Source organism: Macrotis lagotis, chromosome 3 (genome assembly GCF_037893015.1).
Source record: "Macrotis lagotis isolate mMagLag1 chromosome 3, bilby.v1.9.chrom.fasta, whole genome shotgun sequence".
Lineage (NCBI taxonomy): Eukaryota > Metazoa > Chordata > Mammalia > Peramelemorphia > Peramelidae > Macrotis > Macrotis lagotis.
Window position 1 is genome coordinate 283676527 of NC_133660.1, and position 27513 is coordinate 283704039.

At 44.6% G+C, this 27513-nt stretch overlaps 2 protein-coding genes across 3 annotated transcripts in view; one reads left to right on the plus strand and one right to left on the minus strand.

Annotated features, from left to right (window-relative positions):
- Positions 1-4348: 4348 nt before the first annotated feature.
- SPDYC (speedy/RINGO cell cycle regulator family member C) lies at positions 4349-26150 on the minus strand. Of its 2 annotated transcripts, none has more exons than XM_074231108.1 (7): positions 25885-26150; positions 7346-7543; positions 6966-7024; positions 6139-6224; positions 5820-5991; positions 5176-5545; positions 4349-4636 (listed from the first exon to the last, which is right to left on the minus strand). In XM_074231108.1, exons 2-7 carry the CDS (start codon positions 7491-7493, stop codon positions 4578-4580), a joined length of 894 nt encoding a protein of 297 aa, XP_074087209.1. In that variant the 5' UTR covers positions 7494-7543; positions 25885-26150; the 3' UTR covers positions 4349-4577. The 2 variants fall into 2 exon arrangements, with proteins under 2 accessions (XP_074087209.1, XP_074087210.1); XM_074231109.1 differs by lacking the exon at positions 25885-26150 and adding an exon at positions 19545-19575.
- SYVN1 (synoviolin 1) overlaps positions 25137-27513 on the plus strand; it is a 35683-nt gene continuing 33306 nt past the window's right edge. The window contains exon 1 of the mRNA XM_074231106.1: positions 25137-25685. The gene's annotated coding sequence lies outside the window, so the exon portion shown is untranslated. The remainder of the gene's footprint in view (positions 25686-27513) is intronic.

A 27513-nucleotide genomic window follows, 5' to 3' on the forward strand; every position in this document is an offset into this window, starting at 1 on the left:
AGTATCAAGAAGTATGGAGACTCCTGGGTAGAAGAGTTAAGTGCACTTGAGCGGAGGGTCCAGGATGTCCCTAAGGATTTGAACCTCAAGGCTCTGGAGGATGTAATGACCTCAATAATAGGGAGGCTGGGGAGAGTTCGAGGCAAAAAGATAACAAGTGCAGTTTGGGACGCATTGTGTTTCAGAAATCTATAGGAGCATCCAGCTGGACTTGTTGGAAAGGGGAGAGAATGCAGGTGATTAAGAGCGCCTGGCTACAGAGCAGCCAAGAGTCAAGACTGAGAAAAGGTCATAAGATTTGGTCATTAGGAAACCTTTGGCAAGTAGGCAGAGGACAATTTCAGTTGAAAGAAGAAATCGGAAGCCAGATTGCAGAATTTAGCAAAGAGTGAGAAGAGAGGAAGTAGAGGCAGCCAGTGTAGACAGGTTTCTCAAGAGGTTTAGTGGAGGCAGGGACCAAGTGAAGGATTTTTTTTAAATGATCATGTTTGAAGGCAGAAGCTACAAAAGCAGTAAGTAGACAGAGAGAATGGAAGATTAGTGAGAACCTGGGAGTAAGAGAGGAATACACACATAATAAGCTAGGGAGCTTGGAAGGGGATGTCACAAGAATGAGAGGCCCTGACAAGAAGGGCTGCCTCTTCATGTTCTACCAGAGTGAAGGGGGTGGTTGGAATGATATATGATAAAAAGGGAGAAAGGGGGAGCTTTCCTCAGATCACCCCAACTTTAAGACCTTAAATTAGAAAGGTCAAGGTCATCTACTGTATCCTGGGCCATTGCCAGTCATCTTGACTATTTTCTTGCCTCTAGACTTTGATGAATCTGGAAGAGAGAGTGAGGCTGATTATTTTTTGTAGCTCTGCCTTCCTCAAATTCAATTTATGAACAAGTCAAGATATCAACCTGAATGGGCCATGTCATCGGTTGTCTTGGAGAACAAACGTTGAACAAGCAGCAGGGAAGTCTGAGGCAAGATTCTCAGCTGAAAGGGTGAGGGAAGGGCAAGCTGGGGGTGTGAGGAAAGTTGAAAATTTTTGGAAGTGCTGCTGTGGAAAGGAAAAGAGCAAATCACATGGAAAACAATAGAATGTATGCCTTTTGGAGGTTAGGGCTAAGATTAGACTGGCTGGTGGTTCTTTTCCCTCATTATCAAAAAAGACCAAAACGAAATCACTATGTTAAAGATGAGATACAATGTCCAACTGTGACTGATCAGACCGATATGAGCGCGGGATGCTCCACCACAGGTCAGGCACAAATAGTTCATGGGAACACCTGGGGTGTTTACCCTAAACTTACGTATCTCACATTTCCTTTGAGCTATTTCAATTCTGCCTTGCTCAGAGCACAGCACCCTCTCTGGCAAGGGCACACTCTGCTGGGCAGTCTTGTGCCAATGTCTCCCAAGCTGCACAATCAATGCCATGGTTCTTAAGAAGACCTTCAGGGTATCCCTGTGTTGTTTCTTCTGACCCTCCTGTGGGCACTTGCCCTATAGGTGTTCTCCATCAGTCCTTTTGTCAAACATATGTTTGGCATTGGAACATGGCCAGCCTATCCTGGTAGCCCTTTCAAGTTGAAAAATTTTCTATCAGTATGACCTTCATACTGTGTTCATCCACAGTGAGGGTATTTCATAATAGGGATGAAAACATCATGCTAAAACAGCATGGGGGCAAGAACACAGCCTTGCTTCACTCCATTGGTGACTGGGAACTCTCAAGAGCACTGTCCACTATCCAGAACCTGGGCAAGCGTGCAGTCATGAAAGTGATGTACAATACTGATGAACTTTGGGGACTGCCACATTTCAATCCTGTCTGACTCTTTGTGACCCTATTTGGGATTATCTTGACAGAGATACTGGAGTGGTTTGCCATTTCTTCCTCCAGCTCACTTACAGATGAGGGAACTGTACTAACTAAACAGGGTTAAGTGACTTGCCCAGGGTCACAGTCTGTAGCTGGGGCTGGATTTGAACTCAAGATGAATCTTCCTGACACTAGGTCAGGCTTTCTATCCACTACATCGCCTCACTGTCCCTAGCAGTGGACATGAGATTGAGGATAGAACTGAATGAACTTTTTCCACCAAGTTTTGAGAAAGAGAAGAGAGGTCGGGGTGGGGGGTCACACTAAAGGTGAAGAACAGGTTAAGAGGATGTCAGACACAGGAAAAGATGGAAATGATGAAAGATTGTGGCCAAAGAAAGTTGATGAACAAGGATATGGAATATTTATGAATGATGGCAAGATAAAGGGTATCACCTTCTCTCTGGATGGCTAAGATGGAGAGGAGGCCATAGTAGTTGAGTAGATGGAGGAACTGGGAAGTCAGGTTGCCTGGGGAAGCATCAATGTGAATGTGATTTTAAAAATGTGGCAGAAGATGGGAAGGAGACTGGACAGCAAGCCAAGCCCTAAACTCACTGAGGAAAGATGAAGTCCTGGGAGGTATTAGCTAAGAGCCACAGTGTCTGTCTGGATAGGGTGATAAGATTGGGTAGTGTGAGCCTCCAGAAGGAACTCTCTGATTAGAGAAGGGCAAGAAGAACCTGGTATTGGTAATGGGGAGCAAAGAATGTAACAGTATAGCCAGTCCTGGCTATGAGAGAAATGATAAGAGCAGGAGAGTCAGAAGACAGAAGGAATAAGAAAGGGGGAAAAAGTTTTAGATAAAAGAAATTTGTTAACTATTGGGCAGGCATTCCAGAGGGTACAATGGATGGAGTCAGACAAATCTGAAGTGGGAGGGGGCTAGGGTTGATACTGATAGAAATGGGGGGGGGGGGTGAGGAAGGAGGAAGGGGTCAGTCAGTACCAGGGGATGGGAGTGTGTTAACCCTGGGAGACTGGCCTCACAGCAGGCAGCAAGAGAGTCTTGCCTTCCACAAGGTAGGGGATGAGGTAATTTTGTTCACAAAGAACGAGTATGGTACTGGAGGTAGTCCTGGGGCAGGAAGAGGAGTCAGTGGTCTCTTTGGAGCTGGCCATTCAAACTGGCATGAAGCTACCTGACCAGCTCCTAAACAATCCTAGATTTAGAGATAGAACCTCTTCAATTACAGATGAGGAAACCGAGGCTGAGCAGTTGTGACTTGCCCAGGGTCACACAGTTTGCACGTGTCTAAGATATAACTTGAGTTCAGGTCTTCCTGAGAGCTTCAGGCCCAGGACTCTATCCCCTCGGCCACCTCAAAGCCTCATCTCTTCAACTTGTCTACCAGGATAAACCAAGAAGCGTGTTAAGAGATTTGCCCAAGACTGCCAGGCACCTTCCTTCTGAGGCCCCCTCCTGCCTCTCCCAACTGCCACTCACCTTGGCTCAGCCTCTCTCATCCCCTCCCCCACCTGCAGCCTGGAAGGCCCAGCTCCAACCCCACCCCTCCCCCTTCCATCCTCCCTTCTCCGACTCAGTCCTTCTGACTCACAGGGCTGGGAGAGAAGGGCTGCCTCGGGACACAAAGGATCTGAATTTGAATCCTACCTCCACTCTCTGTATGACCTTTCTGGGTGTGACTCCTCACTGCCAAGTGAGGGTTGTGCCCGTTGGTCACTGGGGGGCCTTCTCTACAATCCTAAAAATCCAGTCTTCACAAGTTGGGAGACTTCAAACGATTCCCTAGACGGTCCAGTGGGCATCACTGGGGTTAACACCAGGCCAAAGTGTGCAGCTTCTCTGATTCCCAGTGGCTCCTAGTTAGGTCTCTGGAGCCAAGAGGGGAATAAAACCCCCCTAAAAGGGAGTATTCCTTCAACTACGTGATACTCTTTTCTCCAGGCTGCAAAAGTTCAATATCGCAGGTACCAGGAGGAAAATGTTTTGTGAAAATCCAAGTCCAAATGCACTCAAAATGTTAAGTAGGACCTTATTATGAAGAGTGGGAGCTAATTTCATTGAATATACCACCCTTTAGGGTGCTTCTTCCTATCTCCAGCAGGGGAAAAAAAAGAATCATTTCCAGAGCAGGCTGGAGGACTGACAATCACTTGTCCTTTGGAAGACCCAGAATCAGGAGAAAATTCAGAGGAAAGTTCAGAAGGCCTGGGTTGGAAACTCAGCTCTGCCACTGACTGTTTGACTGGGCCTCAATTTCTACAACTGGGAGGGCTTCTAAGACTCATCTCTGAACTAGCCTAAGGGGCAGAGGGGAGGCAGAATGCTAGCTCACAGCTTCCTATATTGAGTAATTTATCTTTCTAACTTGGCAATGAACTTCCTGGTCTGTTTTGGTTCTGAGCCCAGGGCCTCAATTCCCAGGGCCTTAGTTCCATTCTCTGGGGTGGGGGAAACAAAAAGATTGCACCCCATTCCCCAAGAGTCAAAGCAAACTCTAAAGACAACATCTCTTCTCCAATTTATTAAAGAAGGAACCAAGACCATTGTGATGTGAAGAAGGATAGGAGTCCTACAGCAAGGAGAGCTGATGCTTAATAACATGGAGATTGAAGAGAAGGAAGAAGGGCGAGGAGGTGGAGGAGGGCAGCAGAGATGCCAGCCTGAGCCAGGGAGGGCAGTCATCCCATACAGGGTCAACTGCGGAGAAGGGCGGGCAGGCTGGTCCCAACTGCTCTTCATCGTATGGACTGCCAAGAAGCAGGGGAGGTAGTAACGGCAGCTAACTCTGGCATGACTGTGGGAAGAAAAAGAAAGTCAGCAAATGGCCCCACCAAGGGGATTTCCAACCCTCACTCTCCCTCCCCAATCTCTATTTAATATTTACTAAATACATGATGAGCCAGGAACTAGAAATACAAAGATAAATGTGTGTATGACCCCCAAGAAGTACAGGGTCAGCCTACTGGGAGAAACTCATGCCCACATGTCCTGTCTTCCCAAAACAAAGGGAAGAAGGGAGACACAAAGCTAGGGGGGGAATGGAGCATTCAAAAGGTAGAGACATCCTCGATGAAGATAAGAAATGATGTCAATGGAACAAATGGGCCAGACCAGAGTTGTGGAGATGATGTTCATTCTGGAAAGATCTTAGGGCTCAGAACATAAGAGGTTTTGAAATGCACACTGAATGCTAGAAGCCATAGTGAGCCACTTGCACATTTCTCTTCCTTCCTTTTATCTTTCCTGAACCATGGTTTTCTGTGGACTTAGCAATGACCCCCAGATGCCAAAGAAACTCCCCCCCCCCCCCAAAAAAAACCAAACCATACTCACTCTGCAAAGTATAGGTTCCAGGTTCTAGCTGCAACATCGGAGGGAGAATGAGAAAAAAGTTTCTGGGCCAAGGGGCCAAAGAAAGAGTAGGAAAGGATCGATTTGGAGGAAGTTTTGTGGGGGACTGTTGTTGTGGGGGAAGCTGTTTAAGAGAGTTCTCTTTGGGGGAAGGCTGTTTGGGAAGAAATGGAGAATGGTCCCACCGGACCCAGCAGCCACAAACGGAGCAGCCCAGTGGAGAGAGACTTGAGACATGGGACATGACGGCAGAACAGTTCTGGTCTGCCTGGGGAGAGCCTCGACGTGCCCCTCCATGGTGGGCAGGCCGTTCTCTGGTCCAGGCCCAGTGGGATGGTTCCTTTGCCATGACCTGGAAGAAAATGAGATAGGAGCTCAAACATCCTGGAAGATGGAGAAGATAAGCTGTTCTCTTTTGCCCTTGGGAAGGATCAGAGTGAAGTTGAGACCCATCTAGAAGGCAGAGGATCTAGATTCTCTATTTTATCCCTTCCCTTCTCCAAGCCTCAGTTTCCCCCAAGCATAAAATGAAGTGAGGCTAGATTTTCAAGGTTCCTCTCAGCTTGGATTCCCAGGTTCTATGTTCCAATGACCCTACCAGTTCCAGGAACCCATAATTCTCTCACCTCTTCACAACACTGCCGGCTCACAGCTGCCCGATAGCCCATCCGTGCCCACAGCTGGTCCCTCTGACGCAGGAAACTGGGCACAAGTTTTCGCCAGCCTTGGCCAAGAGCCCAGGGCAAAATCTCATACTTGGGGTCCTCTCTGTCTTCCTCCATGTCATTAGCTAGATATCTGTGGTACCAGGGATCAGAGGGTTTAGAGAAAAAGTCAACATAAGCATCATTTTATTAATGTCTTTCAACATCTGTTCTGCTGACTTCCCTCTCCCCGCCAACACTCATCCCCTCAAACCCACACACAATATACATCCTTACTCACAGGGCTAAGAAAAGATTGCTGTGGGTATATTCAGTAAGTTGCAGGCCAGCTCTTTGGAAATAAATCAGGGCCATTGCCAAAAGATACTGCAAAGAGAGAGAAACAGGATAGCCAACTTCTTTAGTCCTCCAGCCCCCAGGACAATCCTGCCAGGGGTAACCCCTTTCCTAGAGCTAGTCCAACCTAAGGACCCTTAGCAAGATCAGCTCAACAAGGGCCAGGGCCAGCTGGGTGGCACAGTGGACAGAGCACTGGCCCTGGAGTCAGGAGGACCAGAGTTCAAATCCAACCTCAGATATATAATAATTGCCTAGCTGTGTGACCTTGGGCAAGTCATTGCCTTAATTAAATACAAATTTTTTAAAAAATCAGCTCAACCAGACCAGGGGAGTCCAGGACCAGGAAACTGAGTCTCAGCCTTTCATGAGTTCCCAGTACATCCTGACCTAACTTTCCTTTTAACCCCCAGCAACACAGGGCAAGGCAGGAGCATTCTCCATTTTTTTTCTTTCTGATTCGGGAGGTACTGACCACCTGCTCAATTAAGGAAGACCCCAGGCCACCAAGAAACATGATTTTAGGTCTGACAGCTAGTGTTTAAGCAAGTAACTACATCTTCAGAATGAAGGTCTAAAGAATGATGGTAGATGGATGGCTCTAATTCCTCTCCACCTGATTACCTTTAAAGATTTAAGTAAGAATTGAAGGTGGAGGAGGTGGGTGAAGGTGTACCTACTAATTCAGTGAGGACTCAATCCCCTATTCCTCCAAGGAGCCCAGGCCTCAACATAGCTGCAAGTGTCACCCCCAAGCATAAATACACACACCTTATCAGAGATTTGATAGCAGAGATCCGTGGCAAAGAATTGCTGCAGGTAGCTGTCCTCTGGGGAAGGGGTGGCAGAAAGAAAAGAGTCAGCCCCCCCTCAAACAAGGTTAACATCTTTACCCTTATTAAAGCTCCATTACCCCCTCCCCCAGGCAGTTGGGAATGAGTCCAGCCCAGGGTGAAGATGGGTGGTGGACACACCCTGGAGAGCAAGGAAAGAATGAGATTAAGCCCTATTGTTGCCTAAAGGGGCAAAGCTGTGATCCAATCACTAGTCCCCCACCCCCACCCCATGGCCAGGCCCTCCTAGGATCCCCTGAGACCAAGCCAAGAGGAGCAGGTTGGGACCCCTGTGGTTCCCCCCCCCATCTCTCTCACCTAGAAGGCTAAGGAAGGTGTGCACCTCCTGGTGTTGTCGGGAGGGGAGGTGCCCATTGCCAGCCCAGACCCCTGGCTTCACCCAACTGGTGACCGCAGGAAGGGCAGCAATGAAGTCCTGGCCTCGGTTCATCAGGTTTATCATCATGGCAGGAGGGAGGGAAGGAAGGAAGGAGGGAGGGGAAGGGGAAGCAGGACCTGTCCACAGGAGAAGGCAAAAGCCAAGCCTCAGTCTCTCCTCTTGGTCTAGAGGGAGAAGGGTTGGCCCCAAGGAGGAAGGGGTGGCTGGAAGAGCAGCTGAAACCCTGGGGGTGGGAGCTGAGTTCTAAGGGTTACCGACTCCCCTCTCCCACAGCCCCACCCCCAGAGCCAGGAGGGAAAGCATTCTCTGTCCCCAACAAACCCATCTTCTTTGACCTCACCAGCCAGGAGAGGCTAAGGACAGAACCTGCCTGGCACTGCTCCCCCAGTACACTCCCAGGGAGAGGACAGAGAGAAGCCAGCTCACCTGAACAAGATGATTACCCACAGCTCATCCCACCCCCATGCCCACCTCCTCTCTATAAGGGCTCAACCCCACCCCACACCCACCCACAGCCAGGTCCAACCTCCAATCAACCCTTCCAAGGCGTCTAACAATCTCCTCTTCCTCAACCCTCCCTCACTCCAGATCCCCTATCCCCTGAGGAAGGGCCTGGGGCCTGGTCTTAGATATCTAACCAGAGAGAATGGAGCTGAAAGAGAGGAAGCCTAGCAGATTGTTACCAAGTAGTTGAAGGCTAAGGGAGGCTTGGGTAGTTAAAACCCCGCCTCTCCCAGCCCACCTCCACCCTCCAACCTTGAATCAGCTGCTCCAGGTAGACTACTGGGCAGGGACTAGGTGGGTGAAGTCAGCCTAAGGCTTGGCGGTAATCCACAGGGCCTGGAAACCAAAGGACAATTTGCTCACTAGGATGACCCTGGACAAGTCACTTAAACCCAATTGCTTCAAAAAAGAGAGATGGAAACAGAGTCAGAGAGAGAACATTTTTTTTAAGCCCTGGGGACACTCAAGAAGCTTAAACTCTAATCAGGGAAGGTAAAGATGAAGGAGAACTTTGAAAGCAAAGATCTCTGAGGACCAGAGGAAGGATAGAGGGATGTTTAGCCTGAAGAAGAGAAGACTCGGAGAGACAGGAGAGGATGGGGGAGGGAGGGTGAGGATATCATTGAGAGGGACGAATCAGGAATGATGACTGGAAATTTCAAAGAAGAAAATGGAAGCTTGAGGTTGGGGGGGGGGGGGGGAACAATACTTAGGGGATAAATTAATCATCAAATTGAAATGGGCTGCCTTAGAAGGTGGAAGGTGCTCTCAGACCTGAAGTCCTGCCAGCAAATGCCCCCTCACCTGGCATGGGGAGAGGAAGTAGAGACTTGGAATCTCCAGCTTCCCTCAAGCCCCAACTTTGGATCCAACCTGCAGGAAGCCTTTCCTCACTCACTTGTTAGAAAGTTTTACTTTTCTTCATTTCTATTTAGTCATATATATCTTAACTCTCCTCAGGGGAATGTAAGTTGGGAGTAGGGAGAGGATAGGTTAACTAATTTCCCTGGGTCTAGCCTGTGGTAGGATGCTGAGTAGAGTGTCTACCTTACAACCTAAAAGATGTGGATCTAAAGGCTTCCATTCAAATTCCACCAAAGGCACTTAACCTTGGCTGTGACCTTGGCTGGCTTCAGACTCCTAATTTGCAAAATGAAGAGGTGCACAATTATAGAATGTAAACTCTTTGAGATCTTATTTATGTCTCAGGATCTGGCACATAGCAGGTTTATTAATATGTTATATTTATTAATATAAATAAAATTAATAATAAAAGTATTAAAATAATAAGAAATAAGTAATATATCATTTATATTAATTATTAAATGATATATTAAGAAATAGTATATAATTATTTAAATTGACTATTAAATATGTCAAACAAAAATAATATTAAACAATAACTAATATAATATAAATAAAAATTAAATTAAAAATTAAATGTTATTATAAAACATCATTTACATTTAATTATTAAATGAGATATTAATAACAAAATGATTAAAACAATAAATAATATATTATTTGCATCTAATTATTAAATAAATATAATATTAATAATTAACTTATTAAAACAATAATACATAATACATAATATGTTGATATTTACAATTATTAAAGATGAATGTTACTGTTATTAAGTGATTAATGTGTCACAATAAATTATTAATCTTATATATCAGCATTTACATTTAATTGTTATGCAATAAATAATAACATTATTTAAACAATAAGAAATAATATATCATTATTTACGTTTATTTGTTGATTGGTCAGTTCATTGAATGAGAACTATTACCAAAAAAATGAAAACAGTGAGTAATTATAATGATAAAATTTGGCCCTGAGGAAGACTTAAGAGTTCTTGAAAGAGCTGAGCCCATGGCTGTGGAATATTACACAGATTGTCAGACACAGGTAACTGAGATAATCCACCTAGAACAATGGCAAAATAAATGTTTATCTCTTCCCCTCCTTCCTTTCCCTAATTATGAGAAAAAGTATCTACTCCTTTTACAACCTCATCTTCCTGCTTTCAAAACCAGCCTCAGACCCTGGTCAAGTCATTTGCTTTATTTGCCTCAGAAAAATTAGCTGGAGAAGGAAAGGGCAAACCACTCCACAATCATGGATCTTGCCAAGAAAACCCCAAATGGGATCATAGAGTATTGGACGCAACAGAACAACTTTTTACAGATGAGGAAACCATAGGGTTCGTTAGTTTTGTTGAACTGCTTCCTATCCCGACCTCTCTTCATTCTTGGGGGAGATGGTTCACCCAGCAGGAAGGGATAAAGGGCTACAGAAACATAAATCCCTCTCATCAGCTCCCAAGTGTTCAATTGCCATCTCCATAAAAGGGACCCTAGATCCAGCCCAAGTCTGTCTCCTGAACCATCATTGACTGCCCATTAGATGTTCCCAACTAGACTCCCACAGGCAAATCAAACTCAAGTTCAAGTAGGACTTATTATCACTTCCCCAATAATCTCTGCCCTCCCTTGTCCTTTTGTCCCTAATTTCCCTGTCACCTGAAGGGAGTGTAGCTGTTGCAGTCCCTCAGGTTTTCAACCTTGGTGGCTCCTTCTGGGCTTCCTCCTCTCACCTCATTATCCTAGCAGGGGGCTGTTTTACCTCCAGGGCAGCTCTCACTTCTCTCACCTTAATCTGTCTAGGTCCTCATTAATTCATTGTTATTACTTGAAAGAGAAAGCTGATGAAGCCTCTTGTAATCCAATAACCTCAAATGCAAGGAGAAACTTAGAAAATCACAAATTAACATTATCATTGTTTTTATTTATTTTGTCCCTAATTACAATAGCACTCAGAGAGAGTTTGACACCTCAGTGGTAGAGACGTCCCCAGCAGAAAAAGCTAGCCATTGCACTTCCCAGGACAAGATCTCCATGCCCAACAAGGTTCCCATTCTCTGCTGAGTCACACATTTAAACTTCTCAAGAGGATGAACTCTCACAGAAGACTTTGTCCAAGAACTCCCATTCCTGTCTTGCCTCCCAATTTTCCATTCAAGTGTCATTATGCCTCACCTACCTTATAGGAATATCTGAGAACCCTGACCAAGAGAGGTTTCAATAGTAAAATTTCCACTCAGTTAAGAACTGTGCCATCTCTACTTCATCTTGGTTGAACTCTGGCAAGCAGATATGGCCATCAAGCTGGGGGGAGGGGAGGGGAGGGGAGAAGAGACAGAAAGAGGGAGAGAGTGCTTTCTAACAGTAATTTGGAACCACACACTGTAGCAATTAGAATGGGAGCTCTCTGAATTCAAGGAATTTAAAATTTAGGAGACATCAGTTTGTCCTAATCATTTCAATTTATTGAGCAAATAAATGCTTCTCCAGCTATGTGGTACTCTTGAGTCTGGGGTGAGAAAGTGGGGTTGGTGATTTTGTACAGCCTTTCTTCACTTAAATCCAATTCATTTGCAGGTCATGATGTCATCTTCCTGATGCCATGGTCCCATTCAAGAACTAAAGACAAACAACCTATGAGTAGTATGAACTGTTCTAGTCCCAGCTGGGCAACACAACTTCTCCCTCTCTCCTTCCTCCCTTCCTTTTTTCTTTCTCTTTGTTCTTTCTCTTTTTTCTTTGTCTTCCTTCCTTTTCCTTCCTCTTCCTTCCTTCCCCTTTCTCTTTCTTTCTCTCATTCTCCTTTCTTTTTTCTTTCTTCTCTTTCTTTATTCCTTCCTTTTTTCTTTCTCTCCCTTCCTTTCTTCCTTTTTGTTCCTTCCTTTTTCTTTCTTTCCTTTCTCCCTTCCTTCCTTTCTCTTTCTTTTTTCCTCTCTTTCTCTCTTTCATTCCTTTCCTCTCCATTCCTTCCTCTCCCTCTGTCCACATATGGTACCATACCCTTACCTGTAGTTACTCTGCCCAAAGGAATGTAAATTTTGATCACTGAAACTTCACAAGATATCTTGGGGTTTGCAGCTAGATTTCTTTCTTAAACCCAAATACCTCTGACTCTCTTGGATTGGGCAATAAGATGTCCCAGTCCAAGCCCCACTTGGTCTTTGTTTGGGCCCCAAAGTCTCAGAGTGAATATAAATAACAATGGTTTTGATTTTGGCCAGAAATCCTGAGGGCCTTGCCCTCCCAGATGATTTTTTTGACTAGAGGCCATTTTTTTTGCCTCATTTCTTACCTAGCCTTAATCACAGAATGATCCTTGCTTCAGGCAAACTGAAACCTCTTAAAGACCCTTGCTTTAAAAAATCAAGGTCTCCCATAGCATCCAAGGTCATCTCCAGTCATCCTGATCTATATCTTGCCTTGGAGCTAAAGATTCTGGAGGAGAGAGTGAAGCTAGAGACTTAGTACAGCCCTCCCTCACTTAAATCCAATTCACTTATAGATCACTGACAGCATCTTCCTGACATCATGGTCCTCTTGGAGAACAAAGAACAAATAGCAAACCTAAACTCTGCCCTAGGGAAGGGGGAAAGAGAAATACTATTTAGTGAGGAACAAAGTGCCACCTACTATTATCTACCTGATTATAACGCAGTCTTCATTCTCCTTGATTTCTCTAGAGCCTTGGACTGTGTGAGCCCTCTCATTGTTGATACTCTCTCCTCTCTACATTTTTAGAACACCACAGAATCCTTTCTAGACTCCTTTGCTGGATTTTTCTCCACATAACAACCACACTAACTGTGGTGTTTCACAGGCCTCTGCCTAGGCCCTCTTCTCTTCACTCTATATTCAATTTTACTTGGGATCTCATCAATTCTCATGGACATGATTACCATCTCTATGCTGATGATTCTAAAAGCTACTTAGCCAACCCCAACCTCTCTTCTGATCTCATCTTTCAGACATTAGAACTGAATGGATGGTAGGCATGTTAAGCTCAATAAGGTACAAAACTATTTATTTAAATTTATTTAATTATTATTCTATTTAGCAAAGACAGTTTTCAACATTCATTTTTTGGTAAGATTTTGAGTTCCATATTTTTCTTTCTCCTTCCTTTCCCTCCCTTATCCCCTTGATAGCTAGCAATCTGATATAGGTTATACGTGTATGACCATGTTGAACATTTTTCCATAACAGTCATGTTATGGAAGAAGAATTAGAACAAAAGGGAACAAAAAAATCATGAGAGGATTTAAAAAAGCCATAAAGCAAAAAACATATTTTAATGGAAAATAGTCTGCTTTGTTCTGCATCCAGACTCCATAATTCTTTCTCTTTAGAATTGTCTTTGATTATTGTATTGCTGAGGTAAACTAAGTCCATAATATTTTTTTTTAGGTTTTTGCAAGGCATACTGGGTTAAGTGGCTTGCCCAAGGCCACATAGCTAGGTAATTATTAAGTATCTGAGGCTGCATTTGAACTCGGGTACTCCTGACTCCAGGGCTGGTGCTCTATCCACTGTGCCACCTAGCTGCCCCTATCATATCTGATAATCACACAGTGTTGCTGTTAATGTGTACAATATTCTCTCAGTTCTGCTCACTTCACTCAGCATCAGTCCAGGTTTTTCTGAAGACTGCCTGTTCATGATTTCTTACAAAACAACAGTATTCCATAACGCTCATATACCACAATTTGTCCAGTCATTCTTTAATTGATGGACATCCCCTCAATTTCCCATTCTTTGCCAATACAAAGAGAATTGCTATAAACACTTTTGTACTTGGGGCTATTTTTCCCTTTTTTTTATGATCTCTTTAGGATACAGAAAAGGGTACACAGTTTTATTGCCCTTTGAGCATGGTTCCAAATTGCTCTCCAGAATGGTTGGATCAGTTCACAACTCTACAAACAATGCATTAGTATCCTAGTTTTCCCACATTCTCTCCAACATTTATCATTTTCTTTCCCCCTAAACCTACACTATATTTCCAGTCACCCAGGCTAGTAACCTAGGAGTCATTCTTAATTCCCAACTATCTCTTGCCTCACCGTGTCCAATTTGTTGCCAAAGATCCATTGATTCCATATTTGAAAAATCTCTTAAAAACACTCTTTTTCTGTCATCTAACACTATCAGCATTCTGGGGCAAGCCCTCATCACCCTACCCGTGAATTATCACCATAGCCTGCAGGGGATATGCCTGCTTCCAGTCTCTCCCCATTCTAATCTAGTAGAGGAAATATTAAGAGAAATATAGTCCTTAACCCCACTGCCTTGAAAAAATCTTAAAAAAAAAGAGAGAGAGAAATATAGTCTTGGGGGCAAGTAGGTGGCACAGTGGATAGAGCACCAGCCCTGGAGTCAGGAGTACCTGAGTTCAAATCCGGCCTCAGATACTTAATAATTACCTAGTTGTGTGTCCTTGGGCAAGCCACTTAATCCATGCAAAAACTAAAAAAAAAAAAAAAAAGTGTGTGTGTGTGTGTGTGTGTGTGTGTGTGTGTGTGTATACATATAGTCTATAATTAATCTGTTCCCTCTGCTCATACCAATGTCCAAGCTATAAGATGAGGTCAATGAACTTTAAATAAAGTACCACCCCCTTCCCTGGAAAGGACTCCTGCCCTCATCAAGCTATACTTAATTACATCATCTTCCTGCCCCTTTAAAAAGTCATTCCTCAGTTGAGCTGCTTATCTTCCTTTGGGAAGTGATTCCCCCAAATAACCCTTCACACCCTTATGCCCTTCTTTACTACTTATCCCCTGATTGCCTGTCTTCCCATGAAACTAGCCCACTCTTGGGGAGCTTGACCCCCAAATAATCTCTCATGTTCTCATACTTTTTCTTATGGCTATGTAACATAGCAGTTACATGGCTTTGATGCAGCTGCTGCTGCTAATTTCCTTTAGGTGATCAGTGGCTTCCAACTACCTTTACTGTTTCTTTTCCTTAACTTCTGCTAACCACAGCAATACTTAAATAAATCTTTTCATTCCAAAGTTTCTTCTAGTCAGAGTCTGTCTTTTACATGAATTCTTTCATGTTCCAGCCAAACCTTTAACCAGTTACATTTTCCCCAGCATCATACTCATCCTCCATTCATCCACCAAAGTGATTTTCCTAAAGAGGTTTGACCATGTCACCCTTTTACTCAATAAACTCCATTTACTCCTCAAGGATATCTCAAGGATAAAACATAGAATCCTATGTTTGATATTCAAAGCCCCCCCCACACACACCCCTTTCCAGTCTTTTTTATACCCTAAATCCCACCCTTTCCCTTCAATCCAGTGACACTGGCCTCCTGATCATTCCTCTCACAAGATACTCCATCTCCCAGCTCAGTCATTTTTAGTGGCTATCCCTGCTTTCCTCATCTCAATTGGATAGTTTCCCTAGCTCCCTTTAAGTCTCAAACTCCAAATGCCATCTTCTGCAGGAAGCCATTCACAAATTCTTTTTATTCTATCTCCTTTTTATCCTGTATAACATTTGTCCTTCATTTTTGAAGAAGACCACAACCATCAGGGAGGTGATAAGCACATGCACTGGATCTGAATGAAGGGGGGTGGGCTAACTCTCCAGCCTCACTTTCTCCTCCAGAACCATCTGGATTCAGTGGCCAGATATGAATCAGGATGACTAGAGATGGCCCTGGATGTGGGGCAATCCTGTATAGAGTTTACTTGTACATAGTTATCTTCCCCCATTAGACTGTGAGCTCTTTGAAAACAGACTATCTTGTATTCTGTTAAAACCCTAAAACTGTAAAAATCTTTTTTGGGTTTTTTTTTTTTTAGGTTTTTGCAAGGCAAATAGGGTTAAGTGGTTTGTCCAGGGCCACACAGCTAGATAATTATTAAGTGTCTGAGACTGGATTTGAACCCAGGTACTCCTGACTCCAGGGCCAGTGCTTTATCCACTATGCCACCTAGCCGCCCCCCTGTAAAAATCTTAATATAAAGTTAGAACAAAATTCCCAGAAAGTATAGATTAGACATGATGTTTTATTCTTTGGGATTTACCATATAAACCTTAACATGTGAGGCCATTATGAAAATAACTACCCTTATACCAGGAAAGAGTTGAACTTTTCTGCAAAAACAAGGACTAGGGAAAATCATCGACCTCCCTTTGACTATGAAAGTTGCACAACATTAGGTTGCCCAAACTGTTCCTCAAAGACCATCATCCTTGTCCAATACTATCTGATCTCTTGTCTCTTCCTAGCAGGACCAGTCTCCCAGCTTCCTGATGACTATCATCCTGAGTTTGTAATAAACTTATGGGGAGATACCTAGGAGTCTTCATTTCTTTTCTTTTTTCTTTTTATTTAAGGCAATGGGGTTAAGTGAGTTACCCAAGGTCACACAGTTTGACAGAGTCTTCATTTCTTGCTAAGCTTGGCAAGGTGACTGATAGGTAAAGACTGAGTACTCTCTAAAGAAATCAATCTTTTTGCCAGGATTATAGTTTTGAGAAGCTTATTATGCATAACAGCATGTGTCACATAAAATAAAAGTATGATGTTTATTACTTATAGATAAATGCTTTGGAATCAGTGTAGACATTGAGGGGGAAGGAGCTTCTTGATGAACTTGCTCATGGTTAGCTGGCAAAGAAGAAATGGGGAATCCCCTCAAGGAGGCCATGGCCTAGAGGGCCATTTGTGCCTAGATGAACTCCTGTCTATGAATTTGTTGGCAACAGAGGTAACTTGACAATGAATAGAATGTAGGACTTGGAGGTAGAAGATTGGGTTTCTTCCCACTTTAGACACTAGTTGACCCTGTAACTGAGCAGGCCACTTCCCCTCTTATTTTTCCACTTATAAAAGGTGATTGGACTGTTACCTCTAAGGTGTCTCCCCCACTCTCATTTGTGAATTCTGTGATCCTATGACTTTCTTGTCTGGTTTTACAGGTGAAAGAAGAAAGCAAGGAACATTTAATGCTTACTAGAGACTAGCTCTTCTCAGGGAATCTTCCCAGGGAGCTCTGCCCTATATCTAGTGAGGACCTCCATGAGTTTGAACTTTAAAATAATTAAATATGTGCTAACCTTCAAAGTTTGTCCTAAGAAGGGACAAACAATAACCTCCAGAGTTTAGTCTCAAGAAGAATTGTGTTAACAAGCATATTTATTAATATTTCTCTAAGCTTCCTAAAAATGCAGCCATGCTTGAGGGGCCCTGGCTAGAGAACTTATGAAGCTAAAATTGTAAAGCACATATAGAGGGTTAAAACAAAATCGATAGAAAGTACAGACTAGACATGAAGTTTTAATCTCTGGGATTTACTATCCAAACCTCAAGGCCTAGACCATTTCCAAAAGAAAAGATCACTCTGAACTGGGAATTAGCTGGTTTTTATAAAATAGAGAATAGTCCAAAATTAAGATTTCTAGGTATCATCCTTGTACATACTATCTGTTTTCTTCCTGGTAGGAAAAGTCTCCAAGCATCCTGATCATTGCTCTCCTGAGTGTGTAATTATTACAGAGAAGATAACTAGAAGTCTTAATTTCTTACTAAGTTTGACAAAGTGGCTGATATGAAGGTTTACTACTCTCTAAAGAAATCAATCTTTTACCAGGATTATAGTTTTTATGATCTTATACTTTGACAAACTAGACCCCAAAGTGCGAGTCTTGAACTGAGATTTTTATACATTTTGACTATCAGAAGGCTGGATCTGAAAAGTCACCTCAAGCTTGTCCATTCAAAGAAAGAACAACCCCCAATTAAGGTTGGGGCAGGGAAAAGTCTGGATGGGGCAGAAGAGCAGGTTAGTAGACATTCCATTAAAAGGAATACGTTATCAGTTATACTAAAGACTTCCATGAAACAAAGTGAATATTCTCATCCAGGATGATGGCACACCCAGGGACCTTTGATACAATGGGATTTGTCTTTATTATTTATTATTCCTCACACTAGGAAGCCAGCTTTAGTTCTTCTGTAATATTTTCTCCCTTGGAATTTCGTAGATGAACTCTAACTCAGACCCCATAATAGAAAGGGAAATAAACTTTTGATACACTGAAAATGACTCCCATCCCCTTCACCTCTATCCCACCCAGATGCAGTAGGAAGCCTAAGTCTTTTTAAGCTAATGTCTTTACCAGGTCTCAGACTGTCTGAGAATAGCCATTCAATGATTCAAGGCTAGGTAAGAAATGAGACAAAAGATGACTTAGTTTGCCTGCTCAAACAAAAAAAAAATCAAACTGGGAGGTAAAGACCCTCTGAGTCTCTGATTGGAACTGAAATAATTGCTATTTATACTCACTCTGAGCCATCAAAGAAGATGATGAGGCTTGGGTTTGGACCTATTATTGGTCAATCAGTGAGAGCCAGAGTAATTTGGGTTTAAGACATGGTAGAGTCATTGGAGTCCCAAAAATCCCACCAAGAATAATGCCTCGATCATTCATATAGCTGAAAAAATGCAACTGGATATTGTCAATCAAGCAATATCTTTCTTTTCTGTTCCCTGAAGGTTCAAAATGTTAAACAAATTTTTACTGAGTCAGTCTCTAACTTGAGCATGACAGGAGGGCAGAGACAGAGTTACAGTAATCAAATAGTAGTTTATTAGTCATGTTCTTTGCAAGGAACCAATTTGCAAGTGTGTTGCAGGCCTGAGTTTCATTCTTGCCCAGTAGAACTCATTCATTGTCCCTTCCTAAGGACAGAAATCCTAATTTCCATATAAACTCCAAACAATGTCCAATCTCACCTTGATAACCCCCCAATCAAAACACATCCTTCATGGAGACCCCAATGGCTCCTTGTCCCTATAGAAACCATACCCTACCTCCTATATCCAATAACCTACAAAGACTTGCTCTCCCCACTACCCACTGCTGGGGTCTGCTTAGACCCAGCCCTCAATCAACTTTGCATTCACTTCCATTTATAGTGCCATCTTCCTTTTTACCAAGGATTCAGCTTTTGACATTTCAAAGAGATTATCCTTCTTTGCTGTAGATACGTGATCATGAAGGGGAAGGTGGATCACAGAACAATCATTATGGGAACAAGGCCACTGGACAGGATTCTGCAGTTATCACCTGTGTCCATAGAACACAGGTGTCCTCAAGTTCTGGGGAAGTGGCTAAATTGATTGTACAGTCTTGGGGGTCCAGCACAGAATAGGTTGTACTGAAACAGTTCACCTTTACACAGGCAAGTGCTGGTCAGGGGAAAAAAAATGTGGGATCTGTCATGATTGCCAGATGACTTCTGCTACATTGTTTTCACTGGTTTTCCAGACCCAGACCCAGTATTAACTTCAATACACAAGTCATATTAATCAATATAAAAATATAACTCTTGATAGGATAGGCCAAGCAGTTACAAAATTCTAAGGTGCCAACATTTCCAAATGCAACTTTTGACAAGTGACTACAGAGTGCAGTCACATGGAACATAGGGCTGAAGTGAGAGTTTGGAGCTGCCCCCCCCCCCCCCCCCCCGCCCCGGGGTGGTTTTATCTCACTAAGCTGTCCAGTCCAACTTTTTTTTTTTTTTAGTTTTTTGCCAGGCAAATGGGGTTAAGTGGCTTGCCCAAGGCCACACAGCTAGGTAATTATTAAGTGTCTGCGACTGGATTTGAACCCAGGTACTCCTGACTCCAAGGCCAGTGCTTTATCCACTATGCCACCTAGCCGCCCCCAGTCCAACTTTTTAAAAAGCGGCATTGCCAATATTTGGATCACTCACAGATCAGTTTCTCTTCTCCCTTTGGAGGATTCCCAGGAATCTAGAAGAAACCAGAGAAATGAGTAAGAAAGAAATGGATACTCCTAGACCAGGGAATTAGACAGATTCTCAGGATCTTAAGAGATTCTGTACTTCCCAGGGCTAAGGCCCAGCAGGCTGGGTGTGCCCTGAGCTTGGCATAATGACAATCCTTTGCACTCACCCTCTGTTTGAGGTCAGCCACAACAAAATCTCCTACTTGTTTCCTAGTCATGAAGCCCTGCTACAAATCAAACTTGTCATATTTATGGCTGTTACCCCTTATTGTTAGGCTACAATTCACTATGCAGCCACTGATAGAAGTGTTGAGCTCTCTCTCACACTGCCTCAGTCCCCCATCATGGGTGGGGTTCTGGCTCCTATCTTTGCTTACAAGCAATTTTCCTCATTTTGAAACTAAATATCTGTTCAAATCCTTAATCTCTGTAACAGAAAGGGTTTATGGATCACATAGATTTTTAATCTGGTTGATTCAGATCTGTCCCAACAATGACATACTCACCCTACCTTGTCTTTAAATGAATAATATAATCCAAGATTAACATACTTATAACCTAAGAGATATACAATTACATATATACATATATATGAAGGAAAACTTCAGAATAGATAAAGAAAAGATAAGAAATTAAAGAATTACCCAACCCCAACCAAGGAGGCTCTAAAAGCCTGGAAATGTGGCTAGTTGGGGAAGTAGAGTCACAACACAGCCTCCAGGGTCTCAATTGTGAAAGTCCCTTGGGCAGAGCATCCTCTACAAAGGGAGTGACTTCCAAAGTCCACCTTCCCAAGTAAGGCCTATATAGTGCTCACACAATGGTGGCACAGATCCAAGGGTTTACAAGACTGAACTCAGAGATCTGGGGAGTTTCTCCAAAACACCCTGAGATCCTGTGTATAATCACTTTCTCCAGGTGTCTTGAGGTAAACACCCAGGGATGGGCTAAGTCCCCAAAACACGTTTACCAGGAATGTTCCCCAGCACTCCCTGCCCTGGAACATGCCTTGACCAATTATGCCTCGGTTCAGTGTGCTCTGGAAGTTCCTTCTCCCTGGACCATGACAGCTGATAGGGAAGATGTCAACTTGACCCTTCTCCTTTCAGTCTACTTTATTCTGCTCCAGTCATCCACAAATTAGAGATTGCTTCCAGTTCAGTTGACAACCCACAGTAAAACATAACTTTATCACCTCATGTATACCTCACAAAAACAATGAGGAGGCCTCTTCAGTTGTGAGCTCTTAAGCTGCTATTTTCTCTGCTAATGAAGTACCCAGGAAATACCTTCAGTCCCCATCCCATCTCTACTATTGGTCAAGGTAGCTCATGGGCATAGCTATCTCCCAGATCTGTTCGATGAGAATAGTTCTCACTTTTGTGTTATTGTTGAATCATTTCAGTAATATCCAATTCTTCTTCATAATCCCATTTGGGGTTTTCTTGGCAAAGATATTGGAGTGGTTTGCCATTTCCTTCTCCAGCTCACTTTACAGATGAGGAACGGAGGCAAATAGGTTTAAGTAACTTGCCAAGGGTCACATAGTTAGTGTCTAAGGCCAGATTTGAACTTAGGAAGATGAGTCTTCTTGACTCCAGGCCTTCATTGTGCCACCTAACTGCCCATTTTTGTAGGGCTTTGTAAAACATTATTGTCCCAATTGCTCTGTGAAAGAAGCAACAGAAGGACTATTCTCCCCAATTTATTTTTTTAAATGTTTTCTTTCATTTTATTTTTTCTCAATTAATGTGTAAAAAAATTAACATTCATTAATTCTCCCCTTCCCTCCCACTTCCTTGAGAAGGCAATAGATTATGCATATGAAGTCCTGTTAAAACATATTTCCATATTAGCTATGTTGTAAAAGAAAACAGACTCCATCAGTTCTTTCTCTAGCAGTAAATACCATTATCATCATAAATCCTTCTGAATCACCTTAGATCACTGTATTGCTGAGAACAGCTAAGCCATTCTTGTTGATCACTGTATAATATTGCTGTTAGTGAATTCCTGTGTAGATAATGTTCTTTCTGCTTGCTCTCATGACATCAATTCAAGTAAGTCTTCTCATGCTTCTCTATATTCTTCCTATGCATGACTCCTTATAGTACAATAATATTCCATGACATTCACTGCCCTCAATTTGTTCAGTCATTCCCCAACTGATGGTCACTGAGGTCTTGCAAATGAGCCAATTTCCTGTAGACCAATCTTCATAAGTATGGCCAGGCCCATCTCCAGGACACTGGCTATGGTGATCCAGTAAAACAAAGAAAACTCTGCAATGTCCCTAAACCTGTTTGGTTTCTCCCTCTCCAGCAAGAGAGTGCAGAGCCACAATTTTTTTTTTATTTACTTAAGGCAATGAGGTTATGTGACCTGCTTAAGGTAGCACAGCTAGGTAATTATTAAGTGTCTGAGGATGGATTTGAATTCAGGTCCTCCTGACTCCAGGGCTGGTGCTCTATCCATTGCTCCACCTAGCTGCCCCTCATATTCATTATTTTAGGTAATCCACTAACTAGTGGATTTGAATACTAGTGTTCTAAGTAGGAGATAACATGTTCACTCAGTCAATAAAAACATTAATGAACTACTATGGACAGGCACTGAAGCTACAAAGACAAAAGTTAGTCTCTGACCTCAAAGAGTTCAGCTTAAAAGGGGAAATAATATGCAAACAACTCTGATTCAGGATAAAAAGGAAATAACTAACAGAAGAAAGGCACTTAAAATAAGGACTGGGAGAATTATTTTGCAGAAGGTAGGCTTTTAGTGGGAAGCTGGAAGTCAAAGAATTTAAGAGATGGAAATCATAAAAGAGAGCATTCCACAAATGAAGGACAGTCAGGAGGTAGAGTATCTTTTTGGAGGAACAGTAAAGAGTACAAATGTAACTGGATGGAAGAGTACATGGGGTCATGAAATGGGAAGGGGTGCTTGAGGATTTATATGGGTTCCTTTGATGAAGAATTCATTACACTATGACTCAAGAGGGTAAGAAGAGGATTAAATTTTAATTCAGGGTTTCATGAAGTTTACAACTTACTATCAAAAGTTCACAGTTAAGAGAATCAGTCAGACAGGGAATTTCAATAGAAGTAAGAAGAGGGTAGGAGAGTTTGGGAAATAACGCTCTCCAGAGCAGGTTGGCTTCACACAGAAAGACAAGCAAGCTGAGGATAAATAATAGAGAAGAATAAAGGGGTGAGGGATTACTCCCTCTCAGAGAAGGCTGTCCTTCAAAGACAGAGGAGCCTAATTTAGGATTGAGTGATCTTTTAAGGAGGTCCTGGAGAGTCTTAGGTGTGGCTCAAAGATGAGGTACTTTAGGTATAAGCTGATAGGGATAAAACTTTAGCAAAGTTAGGAAATTAGAGATATGTAGATAAGGTGTGGTAAGTCAACCTTTCAGGCTAAGGTAGGAATTCATTGTTTTGTTAATATTGGGCTTTTGGGCTCAGAAGCAGGAATCACTTGTGCAATGGGATTGGGGGGGAGGTAGTCAGTCTTAAAGTAAGGTACATAGTCAGTGCAGAGGAAAAATATTAATTATAAAACATTTCTCTTAACGTTTCCCCTACTTCAGTAGAACGCAGCTATGTTAGGAAGGACTTTGAACAACAAATATGAGGGTTTTGTGGAGTCAATGCTGAAGGAATGAAATCAGTTTAACTTTGATGCTTTTGCTATAAATGACGCCAGAAAAAGGATGGAAGTTGCACTATATGGAAAGGTGGCTCATAATTATGACAGGCAGCTCATCTCTTTTCTTGCAGAGGATGCCATCTTATTTTATTTAGCAAGGTCACAGAATCCACCCATTTCTCTTTGCATATAAGAATAGGTAGTTACCCTTTGATCTAGTAATACCACTATTGGGTCTATATCCTGAAGAGATGATGAAAAAGGGTAAAAACATCACTTGTACAAAAATATTCAGAGCAGCCCTGTTTGTGTGGCAAAGAATTGGAAATTGAGTGAATGTCCAAATGGCTTAACAAACTATGATCTATGTATGTCATGGAACACTATTGTTGTATTAGAAACCAGGAGGGACAGATTTTCAGGGAAGCCTGGGAGGACTTGCATGAACTGATGCTGAGAGACATGAGCAGAACCAGAAGAACACTGTCCACCCTAACAGCAACATGGGGGTGATTAACCTTGATGGACTTGCTCATTCCATCACATCAGTGCAACAACCAGAGACAACTTTGGGCTGTCTTCGATGGAGAATACCGTCTGTATCCAGAGAAAGAACTGTGGAGTTTGAACAAAGTCCAAGGACTAGTCCCTTTGACTTAGGGAAAAAAACTTGATATCTTATTGTCTGATCTCGCTATCTCTTATACTTTATCTTTCTTCCTTAAGGATGTGATTTCTCTCTCATTAATGCATGGGGGGAAGCAAGAATGGGAGGAAAATAGTAAAACTCAAAATAAGTAAATTTTAAAAAATTGGTAACTTCTTGGGGCGGGACTAGGCTTGGTCCACCTTGACCTAGCCTTGGCCCCTGACAAACTATTGGTCACGGGTGGCTCCCGCCGGAGGCCGAGACTAGCCCAAGAAGGCTGTCCAGGGGTCCCCTCAGAATCCGGGGCCGCTTATCCCCGCCACACCTTTCCCGCGTTCTCCGTCTGGTCTGCAGGCCGGGCACCCCGGCCCCAAGTGCGAGGTGCCAGCTGGCCGGGGGGGAGGCCGGCCCTGGGGGCTCCGGGCGGGGAGGCTGCCCGGGCCTGGCCTCGAGCACCCGGCCTCCCGGGGATGGAGGCGGCCGAAAGGGGTGCCGGGGAAAGGGGCAGAAACCCAAGGTGCCCTGCGGAAGGCTGTGGCATCTGGCTAAATTGGGCGGAGGCCCGCACTCTGGAGATGGCAATCCTCCACCATCCTTCTATCTCTTAACGTACAAGTCGCACCCTGGTCTGCTCTTGGCCCCTCCACCTTCAACCCTTCACCTTTGCCCTCTGGAGGGGACAAGACAAACAGCCGGTGGGCACGCGGGCGGGGCTTGCCGGCTCCGCACTCTCCTCTCTCCCATTTTCCTATGCGTTGGCACTTCTCTTAGTGAGCTTTTATTTGCCTTCCCCCGGCCTCCCTGGGCCTGAATGGCGGTTGTCACTGGCAGAACCCAGCCCCCGTAGCCAAGGCCCAACCCGGGGCTTCCCTCCCGGACACGCAGGCTCTCCCCCACAGAACGTAAGCTGCCTGCGGGCAGCCGCCCCTGCCGGCCGAAGGGATTCGGGGCGATGCAGGGGTAGGGCCGAGGATAGGAGAGGCCTCCCGCAGCAGAGGGCTCCGCGCAGGCGCGGGTCAAAGGTCACGGGGTCAACGAGCGGTTCGCGATTGCCCCGCCTCTATTCCTGCCCCGCTCTCCAGCCCGGCCCAAACGGAAGTCGCGCCCCCTCCCCGCCCTCCGGAGCCTGGTTGGCTGTATAACGCGCGCTTTTCCTATTGGTCGGCGCGCCTTCCGCTGGACCAATCGGAAGGAAACACGAGGATCTAGCTTTCGGCGCGGACTACAGCCGTGGTCCTCCTGAATGAGAATTTAATCCTCTACGTCGGGGGCCGAGGTGTCCCTCGACCATCGTGCAGTCTTCAGAGTCGGTGTTGGTGGTGCTGGGGGGGTGGCCCTTCGCCGCATCTCTTCTCCCCTGGGCCCTCCAACAGCGATCCCTTTGAACTGCCACCCCCACCAATGGTACAGGCCAAAGGGGGCGGGGCCGGAGCCCTCCGGTCAGGAGGGGGCTTTGGGACGATACCATGTTTGACCCTAGGGATCCGGGGCAGCGCCCCCGGAGTCTTAACTTTTTTCCTTCACAAACTTCTGATGTCCCAAGTCTCGCAGAGGCGCACACTCCCGGGAAGGTCCTAAACAATTCGCCGGGAGGTGGCTTGCGTGGGAAATGGCCGGGGTCCGCAGGCGCAGTTGGTACGTCCCGCTCGCTCCCTCCGCCCCGCCCCTCCAGGCCCGGCCGGAACTAGCTTGTCTTCCGTTCGCACTTCCGTCCGCGAAGGGGCGGGGAGGCCGGTTACTAGGCGACGGCGTCTGCTGGTGGCGAGACCTCTCCGGGCTGCCGGGCCTCCCGCGGGCCGTCAGCGGGTAAGGGGCGGCGGGGAGGCGGCGGGGCCGGGGGGGGAGTCTGCAGAGTGCCTCCCTCCCTCCCTCCCGCTTCCCCTCGCTTCTCCTCTCCCTCTGCGTCTCTTCTCCCTCTTTTCTCTCCATGCTCTTCCCCTCCCCCACTCCCCTTCCCCTCTCCCTCCTCTTCCTCCCCTTCCCCCTCCTTCCTCCCGCCCATTACCACCACTAAGAGGTGTTGCCTCGAGGAGCCGCGTCCTTACTGACTCCGGCAGATCCGCTTTTCTCCCTCCTTTCCTTTCTCTTCTTTCTTCCTCTCTTGGCCCATCTCTGCCCCTCCCCCTCGCCGCTGTAGCCCGAGATGAATCATTAGCCCCAGGGGATGAGGGGGGCTTGGCCCGCCCATGTGTTCTGAGCCCCCAGACAGGAGGGGACAGTGTCTCGGGGCTTCGGAACTAGGCCAAACCCCAGAGTCAGGACCTGGGCCAGCAGGCAGGGCAGGGCGGGGCGGGCCAGGTCCCTCGGAACTGGAGAGGTGAAGCCTGACCAGCTGACCAGCTGCCGAGGGAGGTTTTCAGCCAGCTGGGATGGGATTGGGGCATCAGTGGAAGGAGGGTTTTAAATGTGGGAAGAAGCTTAATTTCTCCCAGTATGCAAGTAAGGAGAGTGATGTCCCCCGAATCACCCAGCTTGTTAAGAATTAGCTGGTGGCGGGATTAGAGAAGATCTATGGCATTTGGGGGTTTGGGGCCTGGAGAAGGCAGGGAGGAAGGGGAATGATAGCTGTCTTCAAGGATTTGTGTAGGATCAGTTTACCCACTTCAATAAAACTTGGAGATTTCTCAAGGTATGAAGACAAAAGTTTTATTCAATTCTCAAGAATCAGACCCCTCCCCTGAGAGAGACAGGTACAGAGCCAGGAATCCAAAATCTGTTTATCCTAAAGTGACTCCCCTCCCCCAACTGACCCATCCTCAGTGAGAAATGTGGTCTTCATAATCTAGAAGCATAAATTCATCTAAAGAAAAAGCAGAGACAGGTTCTTCTCTCTAGGACAAGGAATGTGGAAACATCTGGACTTCAATCCAGATAAGACAGGGTCAGTTTACTCTTTACATTTCAGTCAAAGTAACATTAAGTTGGTTGTCAGGGGAGGAGGGGTAGAAGAGACATAACACAGCTCAGCTATTTCTAATCGATAATATTTTACTGAAGAAATCTCAGACTTTATCCCATTCATATTTGAAGGGCAGTCTTCTGAAAAATAAGATTACCCTTGGTCTGTTTGCCCCAAAAGAGAGAATCAGGAACAGTGACAGGAAGCCAAACTGAGCAAGTTTAGACTTAAGGTAATGGAAGAGTACTGACCTGGGAATCCCAAAAGCTTGAACACTTGGATTCAGACTCCTGCTCTGATATTGGCTTGCTGTGTGACTGTGGGCAGCCACAATTGGACACGCTGTAGTTTGTCTCAAACATGGTGAGTGTTCTACAATAACAAAGGACAAGAACCAACCTACTCTGGGCAAGTTATTTCTGCCCTGGACCTCATTTTCCTGTCCATATAATGAAGATGTTGGACAATGAACAATAGAACTTAGGCATCCTTAAAGTGCTGATTGTTTCTCTGTTTTTCCTTTGTGTTCCCTGCTTCCTGGCACCTAATGGGCTCTAAATAAATGCTTGTTGATTCATTGGCTACAAAAAAATTCTGAGAAAGAAAGGCTCAATCGGGGCGGCTAGGTGGAGTAGTGGATAAAGCGCCGGCCTTGGAGTCAGGAGTACCTGGGTTCAAATCCGGTCTCAGACACTTAATAATGACCTAGCTGTATGGCCTTGGGCAAGCCACTTA

Bases quoted from the DNA above. Each gene is read 5' to 3' on its own strand.
- SPDYC (XM_074231108.1), bottom strand. From the start codon at position 7,493: ATGATGATAAACCTGATGAACCGAGGCCAGGACTTCATTGCTGCCCTT. The intron at 5,992-6,138 runs GTGAGTAAGGAT...CTGGTACCACAG, and splicing joins AGCAATCTTTTCTTAGCCCT to ATATCTAGCTAATGACATGG. The intron at 5,546-5,819 runs GTGAGAGAATTA...ATTTTCTTCCAG, and splicing joins GCCGGCAGTGTTGTGAAGAG to GTCATGGCAAAGGAACCATC.